Raw genomic sequence first — 26,489 nt, forward strand, 5'->3', positions numbered from 1 at the left:
AGTCCAAGAAATTCCATTTAGTCAGTCGGATCCATTTGACCATGAAAAACAGATCACAAAAATTGGCTTTTGAGGAAACTGCCGAGATGTTGTTTTGCACTGAGGTAATAAAACCAGTAAAATGTTTAAGATTCAAATTTGGGAGGTACCTAGACCTTAACGAGAAATACAAAGCTTGAAATATATTTGTTGAGGTATAAAAGTGATATAAGTAAGTTAAAAATAGTATAAAGAATGAAAAGTAACGTCCCATGTACATCGGGAACTGGAAAATGCACTATTTTACTGGTTAAATCTGTATTTAGTTCAATATGCAATCTAATTTTTTGTTAAAAACAATGAATTAATTTAAAATGACATCTGAGATATTATATACACAAGTCCATGTATTAAAATATGTGGTTCTCATAACACATCTATAAGATTAGGCGTAGGAACATAACTGCCAAAATGGATCAGACCAGGGGTCGGCAACCTTTCAGAAGTGGTGTGCCAAGTTTTCATTGATTCACTCTAATTTAAGGTTTCACGTGCCAGTAATACATTTTAAAGTTTTAAAAAGGTCTCTTTCTATAAGTCTATAATATATAATGAAACTATTTTTGTATGTAAAGTAAATAAGGTTTTTAAAATGTTTAAGAAGCTTCATTTAAAATTAAATTAAAATGCAGAGCCCCTTGGACTGGTGGCCAGGACCCGGGCAGTGTGAGAGCCACTGAAAATCTGCTCGCGTGCCACCTTTGGCACGTGTGTCATAGGTTGCCTACCCCTTGATCAGACCAATGGTCTGATCTCTAATAATGGTGAGTGACAGCTGTTTTAGAGGAAGGTACAAGAAATCCCACAGAAAGCACTTATGGAATAACTTACCAACAGGAAAAGTCCTTTCCCAACTTCCATTAACTAGCTCATGTCATTAAAAATAAAAAAAAAAAAGATTTTGAATATTTATGCTAACAACTCTGGAGATATTGCTATCTGTGTAAATGTCCAGTCTCTGCATTACTGATATCTTGTGGCAATGAGTTCCACCCATAGGATGACTGTGCATGGTATGAAAAATAATTTCCTTTGTTCAACTTTAAATGCTTTTCAGTCTCACTATCTGTGCCCTTACATAAGAGGAAACAATTAGCTGCTGTTGAAATTATAAATTCTGAATTCCCCAACTATGGTGAGTAGGATCTCAACCATTAAGTTGGGGGAACTGATGTTGTAACAGCTTTTTATGATAAAATATCAAACCATTTCCCTATTAAAGTCTATTTGTTACTAATTAATAAAGACGCATACTATTGCAAAGAAATATTAATAAACCATAATTATTTTTCAAAAGAAATACTCACCTGGGTTATGTCCAATACTGTGAGAAATGTTTTCTCCCTGGGCCCCTTTTCTGTTTACTTTATGCCATTTTTTCACCAAAAACTTTAACCTTGCAAACAATATAAAGAGTGTATACAAATTAAAAACAGCAGAAAAACAAAAATTCACTGAATTGAAATATTAAACATTATTGCTGATGTGAACATCTTAAACAGTACAAATAACAAGCCCAGAAAGGAACGGGAGCACAATGATATTCAACTTAATAGATTGAGATATACCTATCTCATAGAACTCAAAGAGACCCTGAAAGGTCATGGAGTCCAGCCCCCTGCCTTCACTAGCAGGACCAAGTACTGATTTTGCTCCTGATCCCTAAGTGGCTCTCTCAGGGATTGAACTCACAACCCCGGGTTTCGCAGGCCAACGCTCAAACCACTGAGCTATCCCCTTAAGTCTTAAGTCTCCTGGGCATAGGCTTATCAAATAGTTGACTGTGTTAACTGTCCTTCCAATATTTATTAAACAGCTGATGGAGTCAGACAAGAAAATTGAGAATGTAGATACTGGTTTTAAAGCAGGGCTTCTCTCTACATTGCACCTAGTTGAGAGAAACCACAGTCATCTCAATTAAAAAAACCCTATTAAGTTTCACCCGCTCTGCCAGCTGTAACAATGCAGTGAACACAAACAAGAAAGGTGTAATACTAAGGAACAGGATGAGGAACCTATCCTAACATATTCCCTACAAAGACATTAAGATGCCATTAGGAGACTTTCAGGGGCAGGATAAGACAGAAGGAACAAAGGCATAAACAAGCTTCTTATAGTGAAATCTTAATTTACTTTTTCATTTTAATGTATTTGACATTTTCTCCCTTCCTCCTTTGTGTGTGTGTCCGTCTAAAACGTTAAAAAAAATCATGTTTGGTGACGTACAATATGCAAAGGCAAGTCCCTGGTAACAGAAACCCAGTCCCAAAAGACTGTTTATGTGGCAGTAAGAAAAGTAACAAGTGGGGTAATACAATTATAACAGCCTAAAAACACCAATCCCCCTCTACAGTTCCTGCCTTCCCTTTGTTTCGTCTCTGAGCGTAGCAGATCCTTCCCTTTCTCGCTCCCTATTCAGCATGGGCAGAAGGCTTGTGGCTCCTTTCCTCCGTACTTATGTATGCATGATGTTGGAGGATGCCCTCCACTATACCACAGCCTTAGGGAGCCCAAGGGCAGGACCTCGTGCTTCACAGGATTGGTCACCGGTTTCCTGCATGCCTGCATGTCATCCTGCTGCGGTTGCAATGCAAGCTTCCCTCTCAGGTATAACAAAGTACAGGACTTATTCCTGTGCTGGGACTAACTCCCTAATTAGACTCACATCAGGCAATTATTAACCTCAGCCAATCACACTTTTACAAAGTGAGGGAAAAGACTCAGGAGGAACCACCTGTTACATTTAGAACAAAATTATTTTAAAATTTAAAAAAGTAATATTTCAGTGACCTCCAACCAATAGGGAACTTGGTTTTGCATCTTGAAATTATCTGCTTATTATAGATTGATCCTTTGTGGATAAATCAATGTGACAAGCTTTGTGACTGATGAAAAGTGGACTTGTTGGCAGAACTCAGAGGAACATACTCATCGCTGATGAAGCATGAATGAGGTCAGATGGAAGAATTAATACATCAGGCCAGTGACTGGTGATACAATAGTCTACTATGGATTAGAATACACTCAGTAAGCCCAGAAAGAGGTGATATTGCCTGAATGGGTCATTCCTTCACAGGTGCTGCATGCAGGTTCTCAGATACCATGGGGCTGGGTGCAGTATAAAAATAGACAAAAGCAGCTTTGAGGAAGAAATATTTTGAAGTATTCTAATAAGGCGCACATGAAACACATTGGCCTTGAACATGCTATATTGGTCAAACACATAATCATTGTCTAACACACACTCTGAAATAACCGTTGAACAAACCTTTCACTCCAGAGTAAGTGAACGACAACTGAGCAGTTCTACAAATGAAAAATCTGGGGAATGTATTGTGGATGCTGTAACATTTACAAGAAAAACATAGGGAAATTATTATGTGAGTTTGTTTTTACCTTGATACTGCAATGACCACTCTCACTGCAGATCTGAACTTGGTAAAAGGACGGGAACGTGATTCAGAGACTTGCAGGTCTGCAGGCGAAGGATAGACTCCCATACGAGCTATCAGCGATAGTGTTGCTTGCTCACAATCCTGGAATCCACCCAGAAGCAGAAGAAGGTATTTCTTCTGATAAACGAGAGCCTTTCTAAAACTTTCTGCTCGCAGATACTTCTTGTATAATTTCTGCAGCTGAAAAAAACCCAAGTCATTGAAATTGCATAGCCAGACCTGTTTACTCCCACAAGTTCTCCCACAATCTGTTGTCCGTGGCTTGACAAAAGCTAGCTAAAGCTGCTTTGCTTTGGAAAATTGCGCGGAAGGCCATATAATAAGAACTGCTTCTAAAACTTTGAGTAAACTGTATAATGTTTTTGAAAATGAAACTTCCAATTAAAATTTGGATTACTGAAGCTCCTGCTGATCCGGACCATTTACTGAAAATTAACAGTGTTTGTGATAATGGCACCAAGGAAGCCTTACATGATGGTCTGTAAGTCTGCCATACCTCTACCTGTCTACAAGGCCTTATCTACACCAAGGAATTTTTGCTGGGTTACTTGACCAGTCAAGTAAGGTTCTAAGAACAGCTGCCAGAAGACATCTACATTAGTGCTTCCAGTATTGCTGATATGGGGACAGCTACAACAACAGCAATTTCCTAGCATAGACAAGGCCTTATGTAACTAACTTTACAGGCATTTGATTTTGGACAGTCCAATTGTCTTAACATTTGTGAGCTTCTGAACACCATATTCACACCCAACACTGGGAAAATGGTTTCACTGTTTACCTTCTAGAGAAGGATTTGTGTTAACTAGTTAATATTAATGAGTATTCAATATTAATCTAACTTGATCACAATAAAATTGTCACAAAGCGTTAATAGATGCTTCTGAAGTTCAAAGGAAACTATGCACTGAATACATGATATTCATGGATGGTTGGGGTAAGTTCTTGTGACAGACAAGAGGCTTGTGTCTCCCTCAGACAACTTTTAGATCAGAGAGAGATGCCTGAGCCTTACAGAGGAATTTGTGTCTTTAAGACCTGGCAACAACTGTCTTATCAAAGACAACAACCTGTCTTATCAAAGACATATGTGGAAGAGTATTTTTGAATGGCCTCATGAACTACATGTTATCTATCACTAACAATCTTCTGAAAGTTGACTGCAAAGATTTTCCTAAAAACTGAAAACTTGTAAGATTCTAAAAGTGCAAACAATAATTGCAGTTTATACAGCAGAAAAACAATTCTATATTTAATGAAAATTACCTAATATCCTAACGAATATGAGATGCAGAGATCTTGGTTCCTTCGCCACAGCAAGTACTATCATATTTATCATAAACCAAGAGAATTCAAATAGGATTCAGAATAGAATAATTTTTCTTTTTTTAACCTTCTTTATGGTAGGGGAAAGGATAGCTCAGTAGTTTGAGCACTGGCCTGCTAAAGGGTTGTGAGTTCAATCTCTGAGGGGGCCATTTAGGGCTCGGGGCAAAAATCTGTCTGGAGATTGGTCCTGCTTTGAGCAGGGGTTGGACTAGATGACCTCCTGAAGTCCCTTCCAACCCTGATATTCTATGATTCTATTCACTTAGCAGTTACCAAGAAAACTGCAGCCTGGGTTTCCCAAAAATCAAGGATCTTGATGTGGTAACTCTCAAATTGTTAAAACCAACAGAGTGCATTACTAACAATGCGTATATACATTATCTACTCTTGGAATCCTATTCAAGAGGTTTTGTCTTTTTTAATTAAATATATGCTTAGATTCAAATTTAAGATTAGATCTATGCAGAGGATAACTATGTTCATGAAGTAAAGTAAAACCTACTTGTTTAGTTTTTCTAGAATATGATTTAAAGGATACCATCAATTTGAAATCTAGTGAATTTCAAAAAACATATTAAGTAGTTTAAATATTACCACAGCCAATTTCTATTGTTTAACAATGTTTTTAAAGATTTTTCTTCCCATGTTACATGTGAAAGAGCCAAACAACAGGAAACTGACTGGCTCTAAAGAGAAAACAGTGGACTAACTTTAAACAATGTGCTATAGAAGGCACAAAATACACACATACTCTACTCTTTGGTTACAGTTACTTTAGATAGAGCAAACAAGCATAACGGCCTCATCCCTGAAAATCCACCTTGACTGCATGAAGTAACCAGTTTAGTTAAAACTAGGGCTATCAAGCGATTAAAAAATTAATCGCAATTAATTACGCTGTTAAACAATAATAGAATACCATTTATTTAAATATTTTTGGTTTTCTACATTTTCAAATATATTGATTTCAATTACAACACAGAATACCAAGTGTAAAGTGCTCACTTTATATTTATCTTTGATTACAAATACTTGCACTGTAAAAAACAAAAGATATAGTATTCTCCAATTCACCTAATACAAGTACTGTAGTGCAATCTCTTTATCATGAAAGTTGAAAAACTGGTTACCTACCTCTCGTAATTGTTGTTCTTCGAGATGCGTTGCTCATGCCCATTCCAATAAGTGTGTGTGCGCGCACCGCGTGCACGTTATCGGAAGGTTATCCCTTGGCAGTATGTGTTGGGTCGGCTGTGAAGCCCTCTGGAGTGGTGCCCTCCTGGTGGTCTATATAGGACACTGCCAACCCACCGCCTGCTCAGTCCCTTCTTGCCGGAAGACTCCGACAGACGGGAGGCGGGTGGGATTTGGAATGGACATGAGCAACACATCTCGAACAACAGTTACGAAAGATAGGTGACTGTTTTTCTTCAAGTGTTTGCTTGTGTCCATTCCAATATGTGACTCCCAAGCAGTTTCTCTGGAGGAGGGGTCGGAGTTCATCTGATTGCTGATTGTAGGACCAGCCTCTCAATGCTTTGTCATCCCTTGTTTGTTTGGTGATGCCGTAGTGCGACGTGAAGGTGTGAATGGAAGACCATGTTGCCGCCTTGCATATGTCTTGAACAGGGACGTGCGTGAGGAAAGCTGTGGATGAAACCTGAGCTCTTGTGGAGTATGCTGTCAACGGTGGGGGCGGAACTTTGGCCAGGTCGTAGCATGTTCTAATGCAGGACATGATCCACAACGAAATGTGCTGGGATGAGACGGGAAGCCCTCCTTTCGGCGATTGCAATGAAGAGCTGTGGTGACTTACTAAATGGTTTTGTGTGTTCAATGTAGAAGGGGAGGGCACACCTGACATCCAGGGAATGGAGCATTCGCTCTCTGTCAGTGGCATGAGACTTAGAGAAGAAGATCGTAAAAATATGTCCTGATTCACATGAAACTAGGAGACCACCTTGGGCAGAAACACAGGGTGAGGATGCAGCTGAACCATGTCTTTGTAAAAGACAGTACAGAGGGGCTTGGAGGTAAGTTCTTTGAGATCACAGACCTTTGTAGCCGATGTTATAGCCATCAGAAAGGTAACCTTCCAAGAGTGGTAGGAGAGAGGGCAGGTGGCCATGGGCTCAAATGGAGGGCCCAGGAGTCTGGACAAGACTAGGTTGAGGTCCCACTGGGGAATGGGCTGCTGCACATGGGGATAAAACCTGTTCAAGCCCTTGAGGAATCAGCCAACCATGGGGTTTCCAAAGACTGATTTATCCACTGCCCCTGGGTGGAAGGCCGAGGTGGCAACCAAGTGCACTTTTATACATGATATTGCCAGCCCTTGTTGCTTCAGGTCCAGTAAATAGCCCAAAGTGAGAGGAATTGGCACTTGCTCAGGTGGGATACCCTTTCACAAGGACCAAATAGAAAATCACTTCCACTTTGCCAGATATGTGGCTCGCGTGGAAGGTTTCCTACTTCCCAGAAAAACTTCTCTCACTGAGTTCCAACACTGGAACGCCAACAGGTTCAATCATGGCGTTTCCATGCAGTGCAGTGGAGAGACTCCAGGTCGGGGTGCTGGAGCTTGCCGTGGTCCTGAGTGATAAGGTCTGGGCATAAGGGAAGGGTTACTGGTCTGTCGACCAATAGGCTTAACAGCGAAGTGAACCAGTGCTGGCACGGCCACGCCGGCACGATGGAGATCAACAAAGCCCTGTCCTGGCGGACCTTCAGAAGAACTCTGTGTATGAGAGGGAAGGACAGGAACTCACAGAGCATGTGACTCATCCATGTGAGGAGAAAAGCATTTGCGATGGAGTCTGCTTGCTGATTAGCAACGCGAAGCTGGAACCCCCCTAGGTCAAGTAGACTTTACGGCAGAAGAGGTCCAGCTTTAGTGTCCCGTGACTTTGGGGCAGGATCCGGTTGACCCTGCCACTCTTTGTGGTTCAGCACATCCACTCCTAATGTTCCAGGCTGAGGGTGGGTAAAAAGGTGTCCGTACCCCTTCTGTGGCACAAAATACCTTCTTTCCAATCTTTTGGCTGTGGGAAGTATGGAGGATGGAGTCTGCCATAGCACCTTTGTGGTGTTTTGTATGGTCTTTATAAGGGGCAAGGCTACTCTAGATGTACCCTCCTGGGCAAGGATGTCCACCATTGGGTCTGAGTCGTCTGACACCTCCTCAGTCTGGAGGGGTAAGCTTTGGGCCACCATCCTAAGAAGGTCCTGGTGCGCGCTATTGTCCAGCGCAGGGAATGTGGTGGTAGAAGTGTCAGTCACCACCTCATCCAGCGAAGAGGATGATGAGGCCCGCGAGTCCTCCTGACCCTCAGGCTCCCTGAAGCCTGGCTCTGGTAGGTCTGCCCTATTTGGGGCGGACTGTGGTGCTGGTACCACGTAGGGTGCCGGCTTGAAAGTCGCATCCACTTGCAAAGGCCCAGGGTCCTTGTCACGTGAGGGGGTCTTCAGGTGCTATGGGTGTATGGTGCGCCACCGACGTGGCTGAAGGAGAAGCATGGGGCGTGGACACCAAGGACACAGCCCAGAAGCCCTGCCCTTGAGCCTGATGGTAGACCCAAAGGAGTCCAAAAGGGCCACTGTAGGGGCCAGGATATCACCGGCGCTGGCACGTCCCACGATCTGCAATGCCAGGACCGAGACCGATACTGACTATGTCTGCAGATCGATGAGTCATTATTGGAGTGCAACTAATAGTCTGAGCCAGACCATGGAGGCGCAGAGCCCGACTGTGCAGGGGAACATACCGTAGTGACAGGGAGCAATGCCGTAGCATCATTGGCTTGTCCTGGTGTTGAATGGTTAGTGGTGCCGCCACTGGTGTCGCAAAATGTGCCGTAGACTTTGCCAGTGCCTTTGCAGTTGCCGCTGCCTGGACCGGTGCTGGTGGTTGTGCCTGCAGGGCCGGGGACTGCGCCGTCATGACAACAAGGTCCTGCACGGCCTCTAAGGTGTCCGGCGTGGAGGGTAGATCAGTCTCATCCTCCAACTCCTCCGAAGTCAGGGAGTTCACAAGCACCTGACTCAATGGAGCCCCTGGCAGGGCTGGAGTTGACTGTGCCAGGATTTGAGGGCCAGGCTGTGGGTGCCCTGACATAGGACGCCCCTCACTAGGATCCCTATGCTGTTTGCTGACGGGGGACTGATCCCTGTACAACTTCTCCTTATGCAGCACCAGGGATTGAGAGTGGTGCCACATGCTCAAACCCGCTTTGCAGCAGCAGCCCTGAAGGAGTCTTTTTTCCTGGGCTTTGGAGTTGTGCTCCGGCTCTGCTCCAGCTCCAGGCAAAAATCTGCAGCTCCACTGCTTCGGAGCTGCTCCACACTCCAGCTCCGGGCTCCGCTCCAAAACCCTGCTTTTCTCGGTGCCAAGGCATCCCGCTCCGAAGCTGATGTGCTGTGCACCAATGTCGCTGGTGCCGCTTCCGGTGCCAGCTGAGGGCGAAGAACCGCCTCCATTAAAAGGAGCTTGAGGAGATAGTCCTGGTTCCTCTTCATCCTGGGTCTAAACAGCCTGCAAATGGAGCAGTTATCTGTTTTATGGCCCTCACCCAGGCACTTAAGGCACAACACATGTGGATCACGCTTGGGCATAGGCTTCCTGCAGCGTTCGCAGGATTTAAACCCCTGAGACTGAGGCATACACCGGTTTGAGGAGCTAGGGAAGGGGGCAGAACCCCCCAAAAGAGGCTAACTACAACTTTTAAGAACTATTTACAACTAACTAGAAGGTAACCACGAGGTAGGCACTTGCAAAGCAAGACACTGAAGGAAGCTCCAACGACCGTCATTGGTGGTAAGAAGGAACCAAGCAGGTGGCAGTTCAGCAGTGTCTTATATACACCACCATAAGGGAGCCACTCCAGGGGGCTCCACAGCTGACCCGACAGGTACCGCTAGGGGAAAAACCTGCCAACAATCATGCACATGGCGTGTGCACACACATCTATTGGAATGGACATGAACATGCTTGAAGAAGAACTTACAAATATAGAATTATGTACAAAGAATAACTGCATTCAAAAATCAGAGGGGTAGCCGTGTTAGTCTGGATCTGTAAAAGCAGCAAAGAATTCTGTGGCACCTGACAGACTAACAGACGTCTTGGAGCATGAGCTTTCGTGGGTGAATACCCATTTCCTCAGATGCATGTAGTGAAATTTCCAGGGGCAGGTATATGCTTGCTTGTTAGCATATATATACCTGCCCCTGGAAATTTCCACTACATGCATCAGAGCAAGTGGGTATTCACCCACGAAAGCTCATGCTCTGAAACGTCTGTTAGTCTATAAGATGCCACAGGATTCTTTGCTGCTTTTGCATTCAATAATGAAACAATCCAAAATTTTAAAGCCTAGAAGTCCCCTCAGTCTTACTTCTTGTTCAGCCAATCACTCAGACCAACAAGTTTGTTTACACTTGCAGGAGATAATGCTTCCCGCTTAATTTTTATGTCACCTGAGAGTGAGAACAGGCATTTTCATAGCACTGTTGTAGTCAATGTTGCAAGATATTTATGTGCCAGATGCGCTAAAGATTCATATGTCCCTTCATGCTTCAATCACCATTCCAGAGGACATGCGTCCATGCTGACAATGGGTTCTGTTCAATAACCATCCAAAGCAGAGCGGACCGACACATGTTCATTTTCATAATCTGAGTCAGACGCCACCAGCAGAAGGTTGATTTTCTTTTCTGGTGGTTCAGGTTTTGTAGTTTTCACATCGGAGTGTTGCTCTTTTAAGACTTCTGAAAGCATGCGCCACACCTTGTCGTCCTCAGATATTGGACAGCATTTCAGACTCCTAAACCTTGGGTCTAGTGCTGTCGTTATTTTTAGAAATCGCACATTGGTATCTTCTTTGCGTTTTGTCAAATATGCTGTGAAAGTGTTTTTAAAATGAACATGAGCTGAGTCATCATCTGAGACTGCTGTAACATGAAATATATGGCAAAACGCGGGTAAATCAGAACAGGAGACATACAATTCTCCCCCAAGGAGTTCAGTCACAAATTTAATTAACACATTATTGTTTTTAATGAGGATCATCAGCTTGAAAGTTTGTCCTCGGGAATGATGGCCGAAGCATGAAGGGGCATACAAATGTTTAGCATATCTGGCACGTAAATACTGTGACAGACCCAGACCAGTGGGATACAGGAGTCTGGTAGAGGGCAAATATATTGGTCACTGGAGGAGTAGTTTTCTGTTCCCTGAGTGACCAGAGCAGGGGCTGCACTAGAGTAATCAGGAACCTGCTAGAACCAATTAAGGCAGACAGGCTGATTAGATCACCTGCAGCCAATCAAGGCAGGCTAATCAGGGCACCTGGGTTTAAAAAGGAGCTCACTCCAGTCAGGCGAGGAGGAGCCAGAGGAGAGGAAGTGCATGTGAGGAGTTGGGAGCGAGAGGCACAAGGAGCTGAGAGTGAGAGGCTGTGCTGCTGGAGGACTGAGGAGTACAAGTGTTATCAGACACCAAGAGGAAGGCCCTTGTGGTGAGGATAAAGAAGGTGTTTGGAGGAGGCCATGGGGAATTAGCCCAGGGAGTTGTAGCTGTCATGCAGCTGTTACAGGAGGCACTATAGACAGCTGAAATCCACAGGGCTCTGGGCTGGAACCTGGAGTAGAGGGCGGGCCCGGGTTCCCTCCAAACCTCCCAACTCCTGATCAGACACAGGAGGAGGTGATCCAGACTGTGGGGAAGATCACTGAGGTGAGCAAATCTGCCAATAAGCGCAGGACCCACCAAGGTAGAGGAGGAACTTTGTCACAACACCTTGCAACACCGGCTACAACAGTGCCATGTGAACACCTGTTCTCACTTTCAGGTTATATTGTAAATAAGAAGCAGGCAGCAGTATCTCCCGTCAGTGTAAACAAACTTGTTTATCTTAGCAATTGGCTGAACAAGAAGTAGGACTGAGTGAACTTGTAGGCTCTGAAGTTTTACACTGTTTTGTTTCTGAGTGTAGTTATGTAACAAAAAACCTTTCACTTTCACAATAAAGAGATTGCACTACAGTACTTGTATGAGGTCAGGTGAAAAATACTATTTCTTTTGTTGCACTTTGTATCCTGTATTGTAATAGAAATCAATATATCTGAAAATGTAGAAAATCATCCAAAAATATTTAATACATTTCACTTGACATTCTATTGTTTAACAGTGTGATTAATCATGATTAATTTTTTGAATTAATCATGTGAGTTAAGTACGATTGACAGCCCTAGTTAAAACTATACACATACTTCAATTAAATCTTTGTTACTAGCCATTTGAACAGGGCTCAGACAAGATCAGTCTCAGTTCCTCACATCAAGTACTAAAATGATGCCCAAGTATCACAGTCTTTCACTGAACAATTTTATTCAACATTAATCTCCTGCAAAAATGATCATCCTTGCACAGGAGACTATCTCAAGAGGCGTTAGCTGCATCTCTATCTGAGGGGAAGGATCACTAGCCTGCCAGCCAAGGCAGTCACCAGGGAACAAGTACAATCTCCCTGGCCAGAGAAGACTAAGGAAGACGCATAGGAGGAGCTGGCTTAAGACTGACCCAGATAAAAGAAGGTTCTGACCCTGCCATACCTTACAGCTGCCCCGGGACCGCAACAGGACACCACCCAGAGTCTGAGGGGCACTACTAGAGACAAACCACCACTGCAACTTGGATTATAGGGCTATGCCCCAAATTGAAGGAACAATGGTAGGAAATAGCCCAGGACAGTGGATGTAGACTCCCACTGGTAGGTCCCTTACTTAGGGGTTGACTTCCAAAGTATCCTGAGCTGATACAGATGGAGTGGGAGGGCCATATTTTGCATCATCCATTTTACCTTTGGGTTGGAAGTTTCCATAACTGGCTTGTTTTCTATTTCAACAGTAGCTTTAGCCAGCTCAGATTCTGCCTGTTTCAAAGCATTCTGCAAAAAAGTTTTTTCTCGCTGCCAGGAAGCCCTTTCTGATTCCTGGACTGAGTGAGCATCATCTGTAGAGCGGATCTAAAAAATTAAATTCAAAGAAAGAATATAAAATAAGAATCAAGGTTCACTACTTCCAAAGGAATATAAAAGTTGTTTTAAGTCAAATTCAACAGTAAATTGACTTTATGGAAAAACTAAAATGCCAGAATAACTATACTGGAAATTTCCAGCAGTAACGAGATGTTATCCAGACAGGATGGGAATTTCAAGTAGAACTTCAGTCCATGTTAACAAGTAAAGAAAATTAGACAGTCCTTGCCTAAAAATCTTAGTCTTATTAGCTTATATGGCTTCCATTCACCTTAATACCAGAGAGACTCCAAAATATTTAAAAATAGACATACTGATCTCTCAGTCTTCCTTCCCAGCCTGTAGCAGAAATAGATTGATTTGCTTATAGTTTTTGCTCATAGTTTACACATGAATTTGAAAAAGTGGGTTTTGCACTTAATTCTGAGAGCAGTTATTCTCATCTAATATGGTCGCTCTCATCTCTTGTGGGATGAGTTCCCTGCTCCAGGTCCAGTTCCAGTGAAAGATCAGTCTCTTGTGCTCACAAGCATCCCTCTACTGGTTAACACTTCCAGGGTTGGAATGAAAGTGTAACTATCACAATAGTTGCATCTGACGAAGTGGGTATTCACCCATGAAAGCTTATGCTCCAATACGTCTCAGTCTATAAGGTGCCACAGGACTCATTGTAGCTTTTTACAGAGCCAGACTAACATGGATACCCCTCTGATACTATCACAATAGGACATGGCAACAAAGGATGGGGAAATCTCTCAGGAGCTAGGTCAAATGCTTTGAACTGGAGTCTATGTTGCTCAAGAAAGCAGGGCATAGAATAGTGCACCATGGTGACATGCTGTCAGTGACCTATGTTACTTGGCGGAAGAGCTGCTGTTGTGGAGACTTGAGCTTTATCAGTGTGCATGGCATTATTTCTCAATAATCAATATATCAGTATATACCATCACACTTCGAACAACGAAGGGCACAGCATATCTGGTGAACAGCAAACCCCAATATGTACTAGACTATGTAGGTCTAGTATATTGGTATTTTATTAGTGTCAGGCCAGCAGGTAGTTGCTTTCAGTCTCCTGCCATGTATACAGCTGTGTGACAGCAAAGAGAAAAATGTAAGTCAAATTAAAATGAATATATACCTGTCTGTTACTAATTCCTCTACGATGATGCTGCTGAAGATTCTTCTCAAGTTGAGAAATCACTGCTCTTAATTCTAATTTCTCCTCTGTCAGTGTTGTTACAGACTTTGTAAGTTCTCCATTTTCTTTCAACAACAAGTCTACCAGAGAAACTGAACCTTGCAGTGGTTTCTTTTTAAAGAATTGGGGAAAAACAAATGTGAGTTCTACTAACATTTATAGCTTCCCAAGCAATAAACCAGACTCCAGTAATTTTCATTTTTAAACTTTACAGTAGAAGGAGGCAAAGCATGAAGAGCTCCTCTCCTCTATAAAAAAAACACAGTTGAGAAACAGGTTAAATCAACCATTTTATAGGGCTAGCAGAAATCTTCCAACTATCAACTTTTTGACAATTTGAAAGGAGAAAATTGGAAAAAAGATAAACAAAATGTGTGAGAATTTTTGAAAGGTTTCAACCAGTTATAGTTTGTCAGATGTTTTTATTGTGAAAAATTTCAATGAAATTTCAAAAAAATAGTAAATTTTTTTTTAAAAACATTCACATTTTTCCACTACCTCTACTATTCAAGCACTTAAAATAAAAATATGACTATAAAACAAAATACAGCAAAACTAAGGTCTTGAAATTAATTAGAAAGAGCTTATAAACGATACCTTTGGTCTCTTACAATTTTTTTTTTTTTTTAAAACAGTATTACATTGTTGCCTAACAATCATTGAGTCAGAATTTCAGGCCAGAAGGGCCCATCAGATCTAGTCTTATCTCTTGAATAGCATAGACCATCACCACCAGCCAGCATCTGCACACTATTCCCAACAATCAAAACGAGACCAAACCTGCTATATGCACAGTAAACAATTTTCTACTGACTTTTTAAATTATATACTGCATTGTAGTGTACCTGGAATTTTGCATATTCAAATAACTTTATGCGGATCCATTTATTTAAAATGTACACTATTGCAACGTCTGTTGAAAAACAAACCACAAGAAAATTAGAGGCGAAGAACTTCATTACACCACCACTATGGTCGTACGTGTACATAAGGCACACAAGAAATCTTTTTTTGAGGGGTGCAGTGAGGAGCGAGGCCAGCCATTGCCATCCCAGATGCATCAATTTAACATGGATCTCTAAGGAGGAATTGTGCCACAAAACAAAAACTAGACTCTTTGGGCCAGATCATAAGCTGGTGCAAGTCATTGTAGATAATTTTGGAGCCAGTTATTATTTATTCTAAGGTCACTTTATACTATCCCGGCAGCATAAAGGAGCCTTAAAACAGGAATAAATTATATTTGTACCTACTGTAAGGCTGCTTTACACAGAAAAAGGCATAAAGAAGTCTTCATAGAAATGAGAATCAGGACTACGGACTTCAATGGAGTTTTTCTGATATGCAGCAGCTGAAGATATGGCACATTATTCAGGCTTGGTTTACACTACACAAAGCTATATTGGCATAGCTATGGCATTATGAGGTGTATTAACAGGATTGTGGTATAGAAGGCACAGGAGGTAACTGTTGGGCTTGACTCCACGCTGCTTAGGTCTCACCTTGAGCAGTGTGTACAGTTTTGAGCACCACATTAAGAAAGATGTGGATAGAAGAGCAACATGAATGATAAAAGGTTTAGAAAACATGACCTATGACAGGGGTTCTCAACCCTTTTTCTTTTTGAGGCCCCCCTGACAATGCTACAAAAACTCCAAGGCCCAAATGTGCCACAACAATGTTTTTCCTGCACATCCCAGAGATTAAAAGCTGTATTAAATGGATTGTTATACAGTTAAACGCACACACATAAAACATATACAAAGCAGGACAATATAGGCACAAAAATAAATAATATTTTTATTTATATTTAATAATATTTATTTTATTTACTCAGTGTGAAACTTCCTGTTGGTGCTGAACAACAATTCTGTCAAGACGTGAGGGTGTCTTTGACAAGCACATGTGCATAGTTATCTTGGTTCAGTACTTTGTTTTCATTGATGTCATGGCTGAAAATCCAACTTTGCATGTGTAAGTGGCACTAAAGGGGGTCAAAACTTTCAGCGCGCAGAAGAGGCAGTGATTTATTCATCGTAACACTCATACCAAAATGTCTCCAGTGGCATTTCTTTGAATTTGGTTCTGAGGGAGCTGACTGATGAAATGTCAATGAGCTCTTCTAACAATTCTGATGGAACATCGGATGGAAGCTTAGCTTCAATGTTCTCACTGAAAGGGTTTGTAGTCCACGAGTGTAGCAGCTTATTCTGTTGTGAGTGCAGGAAAATAAGCATTACATTTGTTAAGCAGACCAGACAGATGCGCTGTTAGCTGAGGTTTAATTACGTCAAAGTCAATGTTTTGTTCCTGAATGAAAGAATGTAAGAGCTCAAACATATCAGTAGTGCCCCACAGCCACGAACTTTCCAGAATTGTAGTGTTCTTCAGAATGCCTTGATTCTTTCATGCTGGGCAATAAAATTAGTATTCCCATATTGCATCGCTTTATTCAGTTTATTCATTTCACTGAATATGTCTGCCAGATAACCCAGTTTTGGCAGCCACACAGCATCTTTCAGCACTTTGGCAAATTCGGTTCTCTTATCAACTAAGAAAGTACATAACTCTTCCTTGAGATTAAATATATGGGAAAGCATTCTGCCTCAAGATAGCCACCTCACCTCTGTATGCATGAGCAAGGAATGGTGCTCTGCATCCACTTCCTCACAAAGGGCAGCAACATACCTGGAGTTTGTTGCTCTGGATTTAATAAAATTAACTAGTGTTACCGCGGTATTCAGAACACTGTGAAGACCTGGTTCGTTCAGTATCTTTTGCAGCAAGCACTTCTCGGTGTAAAAAGCTGTATGTCCAAACAGCGCAAGGTACACCGACTTTTATTTTGCAGAACACCAGAATGCTTTCCAGTCATTGCTGCGGCTCATTCACTGCAGACCCCAATGCAATTAATCCAGCTGATTTCTGCTGAAATCATAAAATCATCTAACAGTTTGAAAATGTCGTCTGACTTTGTCGTCTTGAGCTCTTTGAGGAACCAAGAGTCTTCCTTTATTTCCTTATTCCACACATACCAAACACAGACATGTAAATGGAACATTTTTGAAAAGTCTGTGGATTCATCTAGTTGTATAGCAAAATCATTGTCACGCAGCCAATCAATACCCTCAGAAACTGTGTCTTTTGTCATAGAAACAATCTGTCATCTGACAGTGTGATTTGACATCGGTATTTTAGTCAGTACCTTGGCCACCTTCTCTCCAAACACTTCCCTTGTTATTTCCATAACACATGGCATTATCAAAATCTCAGCAAGCATATGTGATTTTTTTGTTTTTGCAATTTTCTGTGACACTCTGTAGGATGACCTTAAAAGCTTTTTATCTGCATTAGTTGTGGATTTCATTACTGCTTTAGTATCACGCAGGTCCTTGGCCTTTCGTTCAAAAAATGAATGGCACTTATCCTTATAGATGTCATCTGTTGTAATTAAATGCCTTTAATTTGAAAGGTTTCAAACATGCATTGGACAATACCTGTGCACAAATTACACACTGCGGTTGAGGTGTACCTCCACTTCCAGAACAAATAAAACTGAAATTCTAATACCTGTCTTCATATTTCCTAAATTTTGTGAGGCTAATAGCAGCTTTATGTTTCTTACTCACATCACTTCCTTGATGTTCTTCAGGCATTATGGTGGTTGAACTTGTTGAAGGAAGTTCGGCATCATTGCCCTGTGGATTTTGTTGTTTTGAAGCTGACGGTTGAATTAAAAATGTATCCGCGTCTGGTATTTATTATTTACACTTACAATTGTTTTTCCTGTGCCGTGGAACTTGTTCTGCTCCTGTTGAATGAGCTCCTTTACAACCAGTAAAGGGAGCTAGCTAACTTGCAAGGCTAGTGACAAACTCACTGGGCCAAGGGCAGAAACCTCGCATGCAAAGTCTCTGGGCGCAGACCCAGAAGGCCTCAAGGCTCACCTGGTAGGCTGGGTCACCCCTACCCCAGGGGCTGACTCGGAAGTCTGAGCCCTGACCTTCCCCGCAGGAAGCTGGGGCTTGAGCTTCAGCCTACTGGGGGCAGGGCTTTCCCTGCAGGGCACAAGGCTGCAGCCCCTGGCTAGCTTCAGCATGGTCACTGGGTCTCAGATTCAGCCCTGGCTCCGAGCTTTAGCCCTGTGGAAGCAGGTAGGCTCTGGGTTTCAGCCATAGCTCCCAGCTTCAGCCCGCCACAGCACCGAGGCTCAAGACTTCAGCCCATGGCTCCCGGCTGCCCCCCCTCCCACAGCACCAGGGCTTGAGGCTTCAGCCCTGTGGCAGGACCAGGGCTCAGGGATTTCGTACAGGACTCAGAGTTGCATCCTTGCAGCTCCCGGCTGCTGTGAGCCCCAAAGTGGGTGTTGGGGCTCCAGGCCTCAGATGCAGGACACCACAGACCTATGAGGAATAGTTAAAGAACATGGACATATTTAGTCTTGAGAAAAGAACAATGACGGGAGACCTGATGATAGTCTTCAAATGTGTTGTGGGTTTTTATAAAGAGAATGGTGATCAATTGTTCTTCATGTCCACTGAAGAAAGGACAAGTAGTAATGTGCTTAATCTCCAGCAAGGAGATTAAATGATAAAAGGAAACTATCCTTATAGTTAGGAAGATTTAAGTATTAGAAAAGAAGGTTGTGGAATCCCCATCACTGGAGATTTTCAAGAAGCGGTTGGACCTAAATCTGTCAGGGATGGCTGAGGCACACTTGGTTCTGCCACAATGCAAGGGGCTTGACCAGCTGGCCTCTAGAGGTCCCTTCCGCTGCTCCATTTCTATGATTCTATGACTGTCTCATGGACTACTCTCCTTCCATCCGCAATCACACATTCCACCTACCTTCCCATTATGATCAGCAACATCCCTTTGACAACTACAGCAATTACTTACTTGAAAAGTAATAAAACGAAAGTACTGTGGGGTTTTTGTTTCTTTTAATGTGATTAAATAGTTGGAAACAATGAGAATTGGCAGTAGGTGACCAGCTCTTCATGGAGAAACAGCAAGTTTTCTTCTCAGACTGTGCTCTGTAGCACTGGTCTAATTATAAAAAACACACCCAGAGATTTTGAGTCAGAGGGATAGGTTCTCAAAAGTCATCTTCAAATATTTCTCACAAGGTTTTTCTAGGAGCATGTTACTGAAAGAGTGGTAAAGGCAGGCTATAGCCACAAAGTCAAGATTAGGCTTTTTTGTTCAAAGCACTTAAGAAAGGCTGGACAGATTGGGTTTAGGGGATCTCCTTCTCCATTTACACGGAACTGGATTGAAATATGACTTACGGAAAGGACCTGAATGACAGGGCAATGTTTTTGGAAGATTTTAAAGCTATATTTAGTTCGAGACATATTTTTGTACCCAGTAAATTCTTCCGCACTAGGTAACTTGGGTCTTGGACTATTCCTAGACTGAATACAATATCCAAAATACTATGGATGCTTCAATTAAATCCTTCGTCCTGTGACTTCAAGCCACAACTGTGCTTTTGGAAAACTACTGAAAAATTTGCTAAAAGGTAAATCTGTCTCTGGATGCCTATAAAACAGGAAGCAACATGTGCCATGGGGGAAAAAAACTGTCTGACTTGAGAAGCAGCCTTTGCAATAGCAATGCCAGTAAGAGTCTAAGGCCTGGTCTACACTGGGGTGGGGGTTGGGGGGAGGGAAAAATCAATCTAAGATACGCAACTTCAGCTACGTGAATAACGACTGCTGCCGCACCCTCATCAACTCTGCTTGTGCCTCTCGCTGAGCTGGAGTACAGGAGTCAACGGGAGAGCGCCCGGGGGTCAATTTATCATGTCTAGACTAGACATGATAAAAAGATCCCTGCTGGACTGATTGCTGCCCGCCAATCTGGCAGGTAGTATAGACATACCATAAGATGAACACACATCAACTCAACAGAAGTAAGATAATAAGTACGAAACTGTTCCGCCTTCCCCCAATCCCCAAGGGAAGGGAGGAGTTAGTTCCTTTGGGAGTTGTGCAAAGTTGCAGTTTACATGTAAAATTGCAACCAAAAGCAGAAATAGAAGCAGATTGAAATAAAACATATATATGTCTCCCTTACCAGAGGTGTAGAAGAGGTCAATAACTCCGATTTCAGCTCCTTTAAAGTATGCAGTAAAGATGCTATAGCTTCATCATTTGATGCAGACCAATCATTAACTGTTCTGTTAAATACAAATTATCAGGTTTTCAGTAAGTGGCTTTGTTTGCTGTTATTTTAGATAACACAACAACATTAATTATAACTTTTTACTAGAGTGAGCTTTTTACTTCTGGAACTTTAGAGGCGTAATTTAATTGTGGTGGGCTGAGAGTAGCAATGTTTCTTAACTCCTAGGGTAGGAAATTCAAAATAGTGCCGGATATGGTTTTAGCGCAGAGGCCTAAATTTTGAAACTCGAGCCTTTATTGTGCAAACTCAGAGAAGTGAGAAATCCTATTAAGAAACAGAAGTGCCATACTGGATCAGACCAGTGATGCAGCTAGTACAGCAGCCTGTCTCCAACAGTGGCCAGTGCAAGCTATTTCAAAGAACAATAGCTTAAAATGATTTAAATATTCTTACTACTCACTTGTCTACAGTTTTATATATGAACTCATTTAGGTGGACAGCAGCAAAAAGCAACTGTTGCCTTATCTTCTCAAGTTGCTGCTGCTGCAGGTGCAATGCTTCAGTCTCAGTTGTTAAGGACAAGTTGGCATTATAATCATTTTTTATGGGACATGAAGAAAGCTCTCGCTGACTTTTCTGAGAGGCAAGATTTCTTTCTTGTTTCTCTAATTCTGCCAGTGTCTGCTGGAGCTCCTTGATTCTGTGTTCATCCCTCTGGTGTTGCAACTCCAATTCATGCTATTGGAATAAGAATAAGAAGTCATGTACAGACTGTCAGTAAACACCACACTACAGATATTACTAAGTAACAACCACAGCTCTAAGACATGCACCCTTGCTGATAGAACTATGTAGACCAAGCCTTTGAGACCAGATAGCCAGAGAATACTGCAAGGAGGAGGGTACCTGTCTAATTTATTTCACTTAAAAAAAGTTAAAATTAAAATATTAATTTCTGCTTCAGTTTCCTGCACATAGAATTACTCTTCTGCCACAGACAGGAGAGAGGGAGACTCTTCCAAAGACAATGCTGGCATCAGAACCACTCCCTCAACACAGCCTGGCCCTCAAAGCTCCTGCTCTTCTACCTGTGAACCTTCCATTTTCTGCTCTCTGATGGTTGCTGCAGTCCTTCCCAAGGACAGGGAGGTTGTACATAAGAATGTGCAGCAGGGCTTTCTCAGGCAGAAGCTGGGATATTTTGCCTCTCCTGACCCAGGCTCATTTCTCCATATACTAGGGTTGAACCTCAGAGCCCTCTCCCATTCAAAAACTGTGCAGGAGCAAGATCAGGCTTGTTCATTGCAGCTGCATTCCAGGCAATGCACTACAGGGGTCCTGGCCAGCGGTCGAGCATCCATCATCGAGAGGCGTCGCCGCCAAAATTCAGCAGCATTTCGGCAGCGACACCTCTCGATGACGCCACTTGCCACTGACAAGCTACGTCATCGAGAAGCGTCGCCGCCGAAATGCCACCGAAATTCGGCAGCATTTCGGCGGATGCTCGACCGCCGCCATGGTCCTTCATCTGGTGCCCACTAGACGAAAGGGTTGGGGACCATTGACTTATTATGAGAACCAGTGCACTGTGCTACATTCAGGTACGCTCCCTCCGTGCACTATCATAGCAAACAAAGTCTCAGGAGCAGCTGGCTGCACAGGGATCCTGCTCAAGGGGTCATTTTTCCTATAACCCCCTTATAGCCACTCCCTATCCCTTCACCTCCTTCCTCTGACAAGGACAAAGGAGAAAAATCTTACTGTGGTAAATACTCCTGAAAACAGCCCTGTTAAGAGCAGGCATAGCTTGCACTTACACTCCCCTCCCCCTAAGAGATTTTCCAAAAGGAGGCACGGTCACAAAGACAAGTCGCACATCAGTGCTTCAGTCCAACAGAGGAACTCCCCAGCCACCCAAAAAAAAACCCACAACCCACCCAACAAAAAAACAATACACACACACACACACACTCCTTTGTTTTCCTAGTCCTGCTGAAGACAGCAATCACAGTCTGGAAACCAAGGAGAGAAATGTCCATCTGAAGAAGGAGAATACTCTGAGGATGGAGGGACAATGAGGAACCTGAGCAAGTCACTCTTGCCCTTTCAGCACAGAGAATTCTACTTTTTAAATTAACAGTCTCCAAGACTCTGTATTGATAATCAGAGGAGAAATGTGGTCAACACTAGATGCCTTTTCCACTCCCAGGATGAAGATCCCACTCCCACGCCCCCATATGTGCCCAGATTTGCTCAACATCATCAAGGAACCCTGTGGTCACATGGACAACATACTACCCAAACCCAAGGCAATTCACAAACAGCATAGGTTGCCCAAAGACATCTTGAGAAATGGGGAACTGTCCCTAATGTGGGCTTTTAAGTGACTTCCAAAGTAAAAGACTGCTATGTACCATTGAAGTGAAACACACAGGGCTTTGTGTAAAATGGCAATTCCATTTCATTGGGAATTCTGAGGTTCTGAAACTTGTTTTCACTCTGGTTTGGAACAAAACTCAAACATTTCAATATTTTTCACAGAAGAAAATTTGTCCTAGAAATTCATTTCAGATCAAAATGTTTCATTTCAACAAAATCAAAACATTTCATTTTGATTTCAACTTTTATTTTATACTATAGTATATATTAATATACAAAATAAAAATTCAAAACAAATTCACTTAAAAAGGAAAAATCAAAATGAAATGTTCAACAGTCAGAATGGGATACTGTCAGAACTTTTCTCCTCTCTGTGAAACAAACTATTGGTGAACTTTAACACGATTTCACAAAGCATTTTGATTTCAACAGAACTGCATTTTCTACAGAAAATGGCTTCCTCAAAGGTTTTCTGACCAGTTCCACAAATGAAATACTTGACACAAGCGCTAAGAAAGAATATATTCTACATATTGTGATCTACCATACAGTATAGCAAAATTATCTGGCTGTTTCAATATAATGGCAGATTTGAAGTTGAAAATCTCACCACTCTCTCTTTGTCTTTCTGCCATTCCGTCCATTTCTCAAATTCTGCCCTTTGCTCTTCTCGTCTCTCTTTTTCCCTTTCTTCTTTCTTGCTTTTCTCCTGTTCTTTCATTGTCCTGAAAAGTGTCTGCAATTGCTCCCAATCAACTTTCAGTTTTGCCTCTCTTTCCCTCTGTATCTCCAAGGAGCGGATTACCTCCTGTTTTTGACTCTGCAGAGACTCCAATGTAGCTCGTAACTTGGTACTGATTTCTCTTTCCTTTTGTGTTTCTTCACAACACATTTGTACCTCAGCTTCTAGCTGCCTCTTAGATTGAATGGCTTGCTGGTGTGTCTTCTCAATTATAGCAGCTAGCTCCATAGCACGGGATCTCTCTGCATCCAGCTGAGCCTGCAGTTCTTGCACAAAGGTTTGTTCCACCAATGATTCTTTATGCTGACAAGAAGAATCTTCATTTCCTCTCATACTCAGTTGTTCTGTCAAAACACGTTCATGGTTCAAGGCATTCAAAAGCTCTAAGGAGTGATTCTTCTCAACCTCCAAATTGCTCTGTAGCTCTGTCAGTTTGTTTCGTTCTTGGGACAGTAACGCCTCACATCGAGAGTGTTCAATCTGAAGTTCCTTACGGAGATTATCATTTGCTGATTTTTCATGCTCTAAGGCCACTGACATTTGATTATTCTGAATACACTGCAATTCCAAAGCAGCCTGCAATTCCTATTAAAGAGAGGGACACACATTAACATTATAACACAAATGTTTATTTGCAGGCCATGCAGACTCTCTAATGTAATATTTCTACATTGCACTTATTTATTGCATTTAAAACAAATTAAGAAGCAATTAGAATAATTTACTATTAAACAAAATCTAGACAAAGGACATTTTTCAATGCTTAATGATGTGCTAGGAATTCAGGCGAGATTGAGGAGCATCACACCTGGTGATTAATTCCAGAAACACACTTTTTCCTCTTCATACTAAACAGTTATAAAATGAAAGCATAGACAATTAAAAATATTTTAATGGGTGACAATTTCTACATTAGCCAATCAGATTGCCTAAATGACATCTACAGTAGAAATAGGCTAGGTTCATCTTCATTGTGGAAGATACAAAAAAACAAACAAACAAACCACCTCACATGAGGTTCTGCTACTAGGGGAGGCGAGTCCTTGGACTTTACAGCTTCTGGTTGTTAAGAAAGCTAGTACTCTGAAAACAGTAAATATATTTGAATCCTTTCTTGTAAGTCAACCTCTTAGTCTAAGTCAATCTCTCATAGCCCTTCCTGCAGAAGAGTGAGGAAGTTAAGGTCAGGGTACTTTTGGTCTTCTTTTGTCTTTGCCAATGTGGCCTGTTCTCTTCCCTGCTTCAATACATTTTTTGTAAGCTCCTTCTGGAGGCTTTCGGATGACAACCCCACATCTATCCCTATGGCAGAACCCACCACCCCCTCCCCGAAAAGAATATAAATAAAGAGACAGATCCAAAAGGAAACTCAGACAAGATGGAATTAAAAACATATGAGCTATACATATAAGGTGACTTACTGAGGAAAAACAAGTGAGTATTGTTTTTGAGAGGCACTTCCCGGGTTTTTCTAATTTGACTCAGGCTTACCAGAAGCAATCACTTATTTACACAAATACAGAAGACAATTATTTCTAAGAGAAAAGGAAGAATATTCTGCAGCAGCAATTAACAAGCAACAACTCCTGCTAACTGGGGAGGAAGTAGGAGGAACTAATTACAGACAAGTGCTGACTTTTATATCTCAACAAGTTGTGTCTAGCTACACCAAGACAGTACCATTATAGACTAGATGCTCTAATGTAAACCTGAAACAAATGGGAGCAGAATGCCTCTGTTCTAGATTTGACAATTCTTTCAGTCACTTACTGGGACAAAGAAGGAGAATTGGTGAACTGTTATTTACATGTGCATACTTTGTTTTTAAGACAGGAAGGTTCTTACAACCAGAGTTCTTTGAGTGGCTCCACATATTTCCACCTATGAAGACTGTACCACCTGGTGATGCCTAACAGTAGAACCTTTTCCAAGCAGTGCCCGTTGGAGCACGTGCATGCCGCCTCCTAGCCCTCTTCTCAGTATTTTTGAATGTTCCATGGGTGAGATTACATAAGGGGACACAGTGTCCTCTACTTCCTCAGTTCCTTCCACCGCTAACCCAGAGAGACCATAATAACACTCTCAGAAAGTGGGGAAGGTGGTAGGAAATGTGAATATGCAGAGTCATCTTGAAGAATCCTGGTTACAAAAAAATAACCTCCATTTCTTCGAGTGGCTCTGCATATTCCTACTTATAGGTAGTTTGACAAGCAGTGCTGAAAACCCAGGAGGTGGAACAAAGTCCTAATTAAATCACCACCACTCTGCCAAATTTGGTATCCAGTCTAGAAGCTACATTCAGAAAATAATGTTTAGTGAATGTGTATCCTATCTTCCAGGTAACAGCCTTGCAAATTTCACTAATAGGAACATGTTTAAGATAAGCAAAAGATGCTGCTACTGCTCTAGAAGAACGAGACTGTACCACAGAAGGCACAGGAATTTCTGCTAATTTGTAACACTGACCTATGCACTGTTTAACCCCTCTGGAAACAGTCTGAGCAGGAGCACTATGACCCATATAATTCTTAGTATAAGAAACAAACAATCTAAATGACTTCCTTCAACTATTGGTTCTATTTCAGTAACATGCGAGAATCCTTCCAGCATCTAAATTATGTAACACAGGCTATGTCTACACTGCAATTAGACACATGCGGCTGACCCTGCCAGCTGACTCAGGCTCACAAGGCTCAGGCTGCAGGGTTGTTTAATTGCAATGTAGACTTCGGGGCTCAGGCTGCAGCCCGAGCTTGAGCTCTGTAAGCCTGAGTCAGCTGACATGGGCCCACCATGGGTTTTTAATTAGAAATACCTGCAGACTCCCACTTATTATCATGAGGTTTCTGGGGAAAAACCTGGTAAATTAGTTGTCTGATAGGAAAATCAGACACTATTTTTGGTAAAAACCATCGGTTAGGTCTAAGAACCACCTTATCTTCATGTAAAATCATAAATGACAAGTTAGCCCTCAGGGTGTGCAATTCTCTCACCCTTTTGTCTGATGTCATAGCAATAACGAAGACCATTTTAGTTGATAAATAAAATAAACATTTTGCCAGGGGCTGAAAAGGTGACCTCAGGCACACGTAAAACCAAATTTAGATTCAAAGATGGGACTGGATCCCTTAAAGGAGATTAGGGACCTTTATAAACCTTTTAACAGAATCATGTAC

General features: G+C 42.1%; 1 protein-coding gene across 2 annotated transcripts in view; it reads right to left on the reverse strand.

Annotated features, from left to right (window-relative positions):
• Positions 1-26,489, reverse strand: part of PCNT (pericentrin) — a 276,563-nt gene that overhangs the window by 4,108 nt on the left and 245,966 nt on the right. For both annotated transcript variants that reach the window (XM_030581110.1, XM_030581111.1), the window contains 7 exons: positions 23,182-23,898; positions 20,653-20,930; positions 20,142-20,244; positions 14,001-14,171; positions 12,683-12,847; positions 3,436-3,674; positions 1,347-1,435 (listed from right to left, as the gene is read on the reverse strand). In XM_030581110.1, coding sequence (XP_030436970.1) covers positions 1,347-1,435; positions 3,436-3,674; positions 12,683-12,847; positions 14,001-14,171; positions 20,142-20,244; positions 20,653-20,930; positions 23,182-23,898 — 1,762 coding nt within the window. The remainder of the gene's footprint in view (positions 1-1,346; positions 1,436-3,435; positions 3,675-12,682; positions 12,848-14,000; positions 14,172-20,141; positions 20,245-20,652; positions 20,931-23,181; positions 23,899-26,489) is intronic.

Source organism: Gopherus evgoodei, chromosome 11, assembly GCF_007399415.2.
Source record: "Gopherus evgoodei ecotype Sinaloan lineage chromosome 11, rGopEvg1_v1.p, whole genome shotgun sequence".
Classification (NCBI taxonomy): domain Eukaryota; kingdom Metazoa; phylum Chordata; order Testudines; family Testudinidae; genus Gopherus; species Gopherus evgoodei.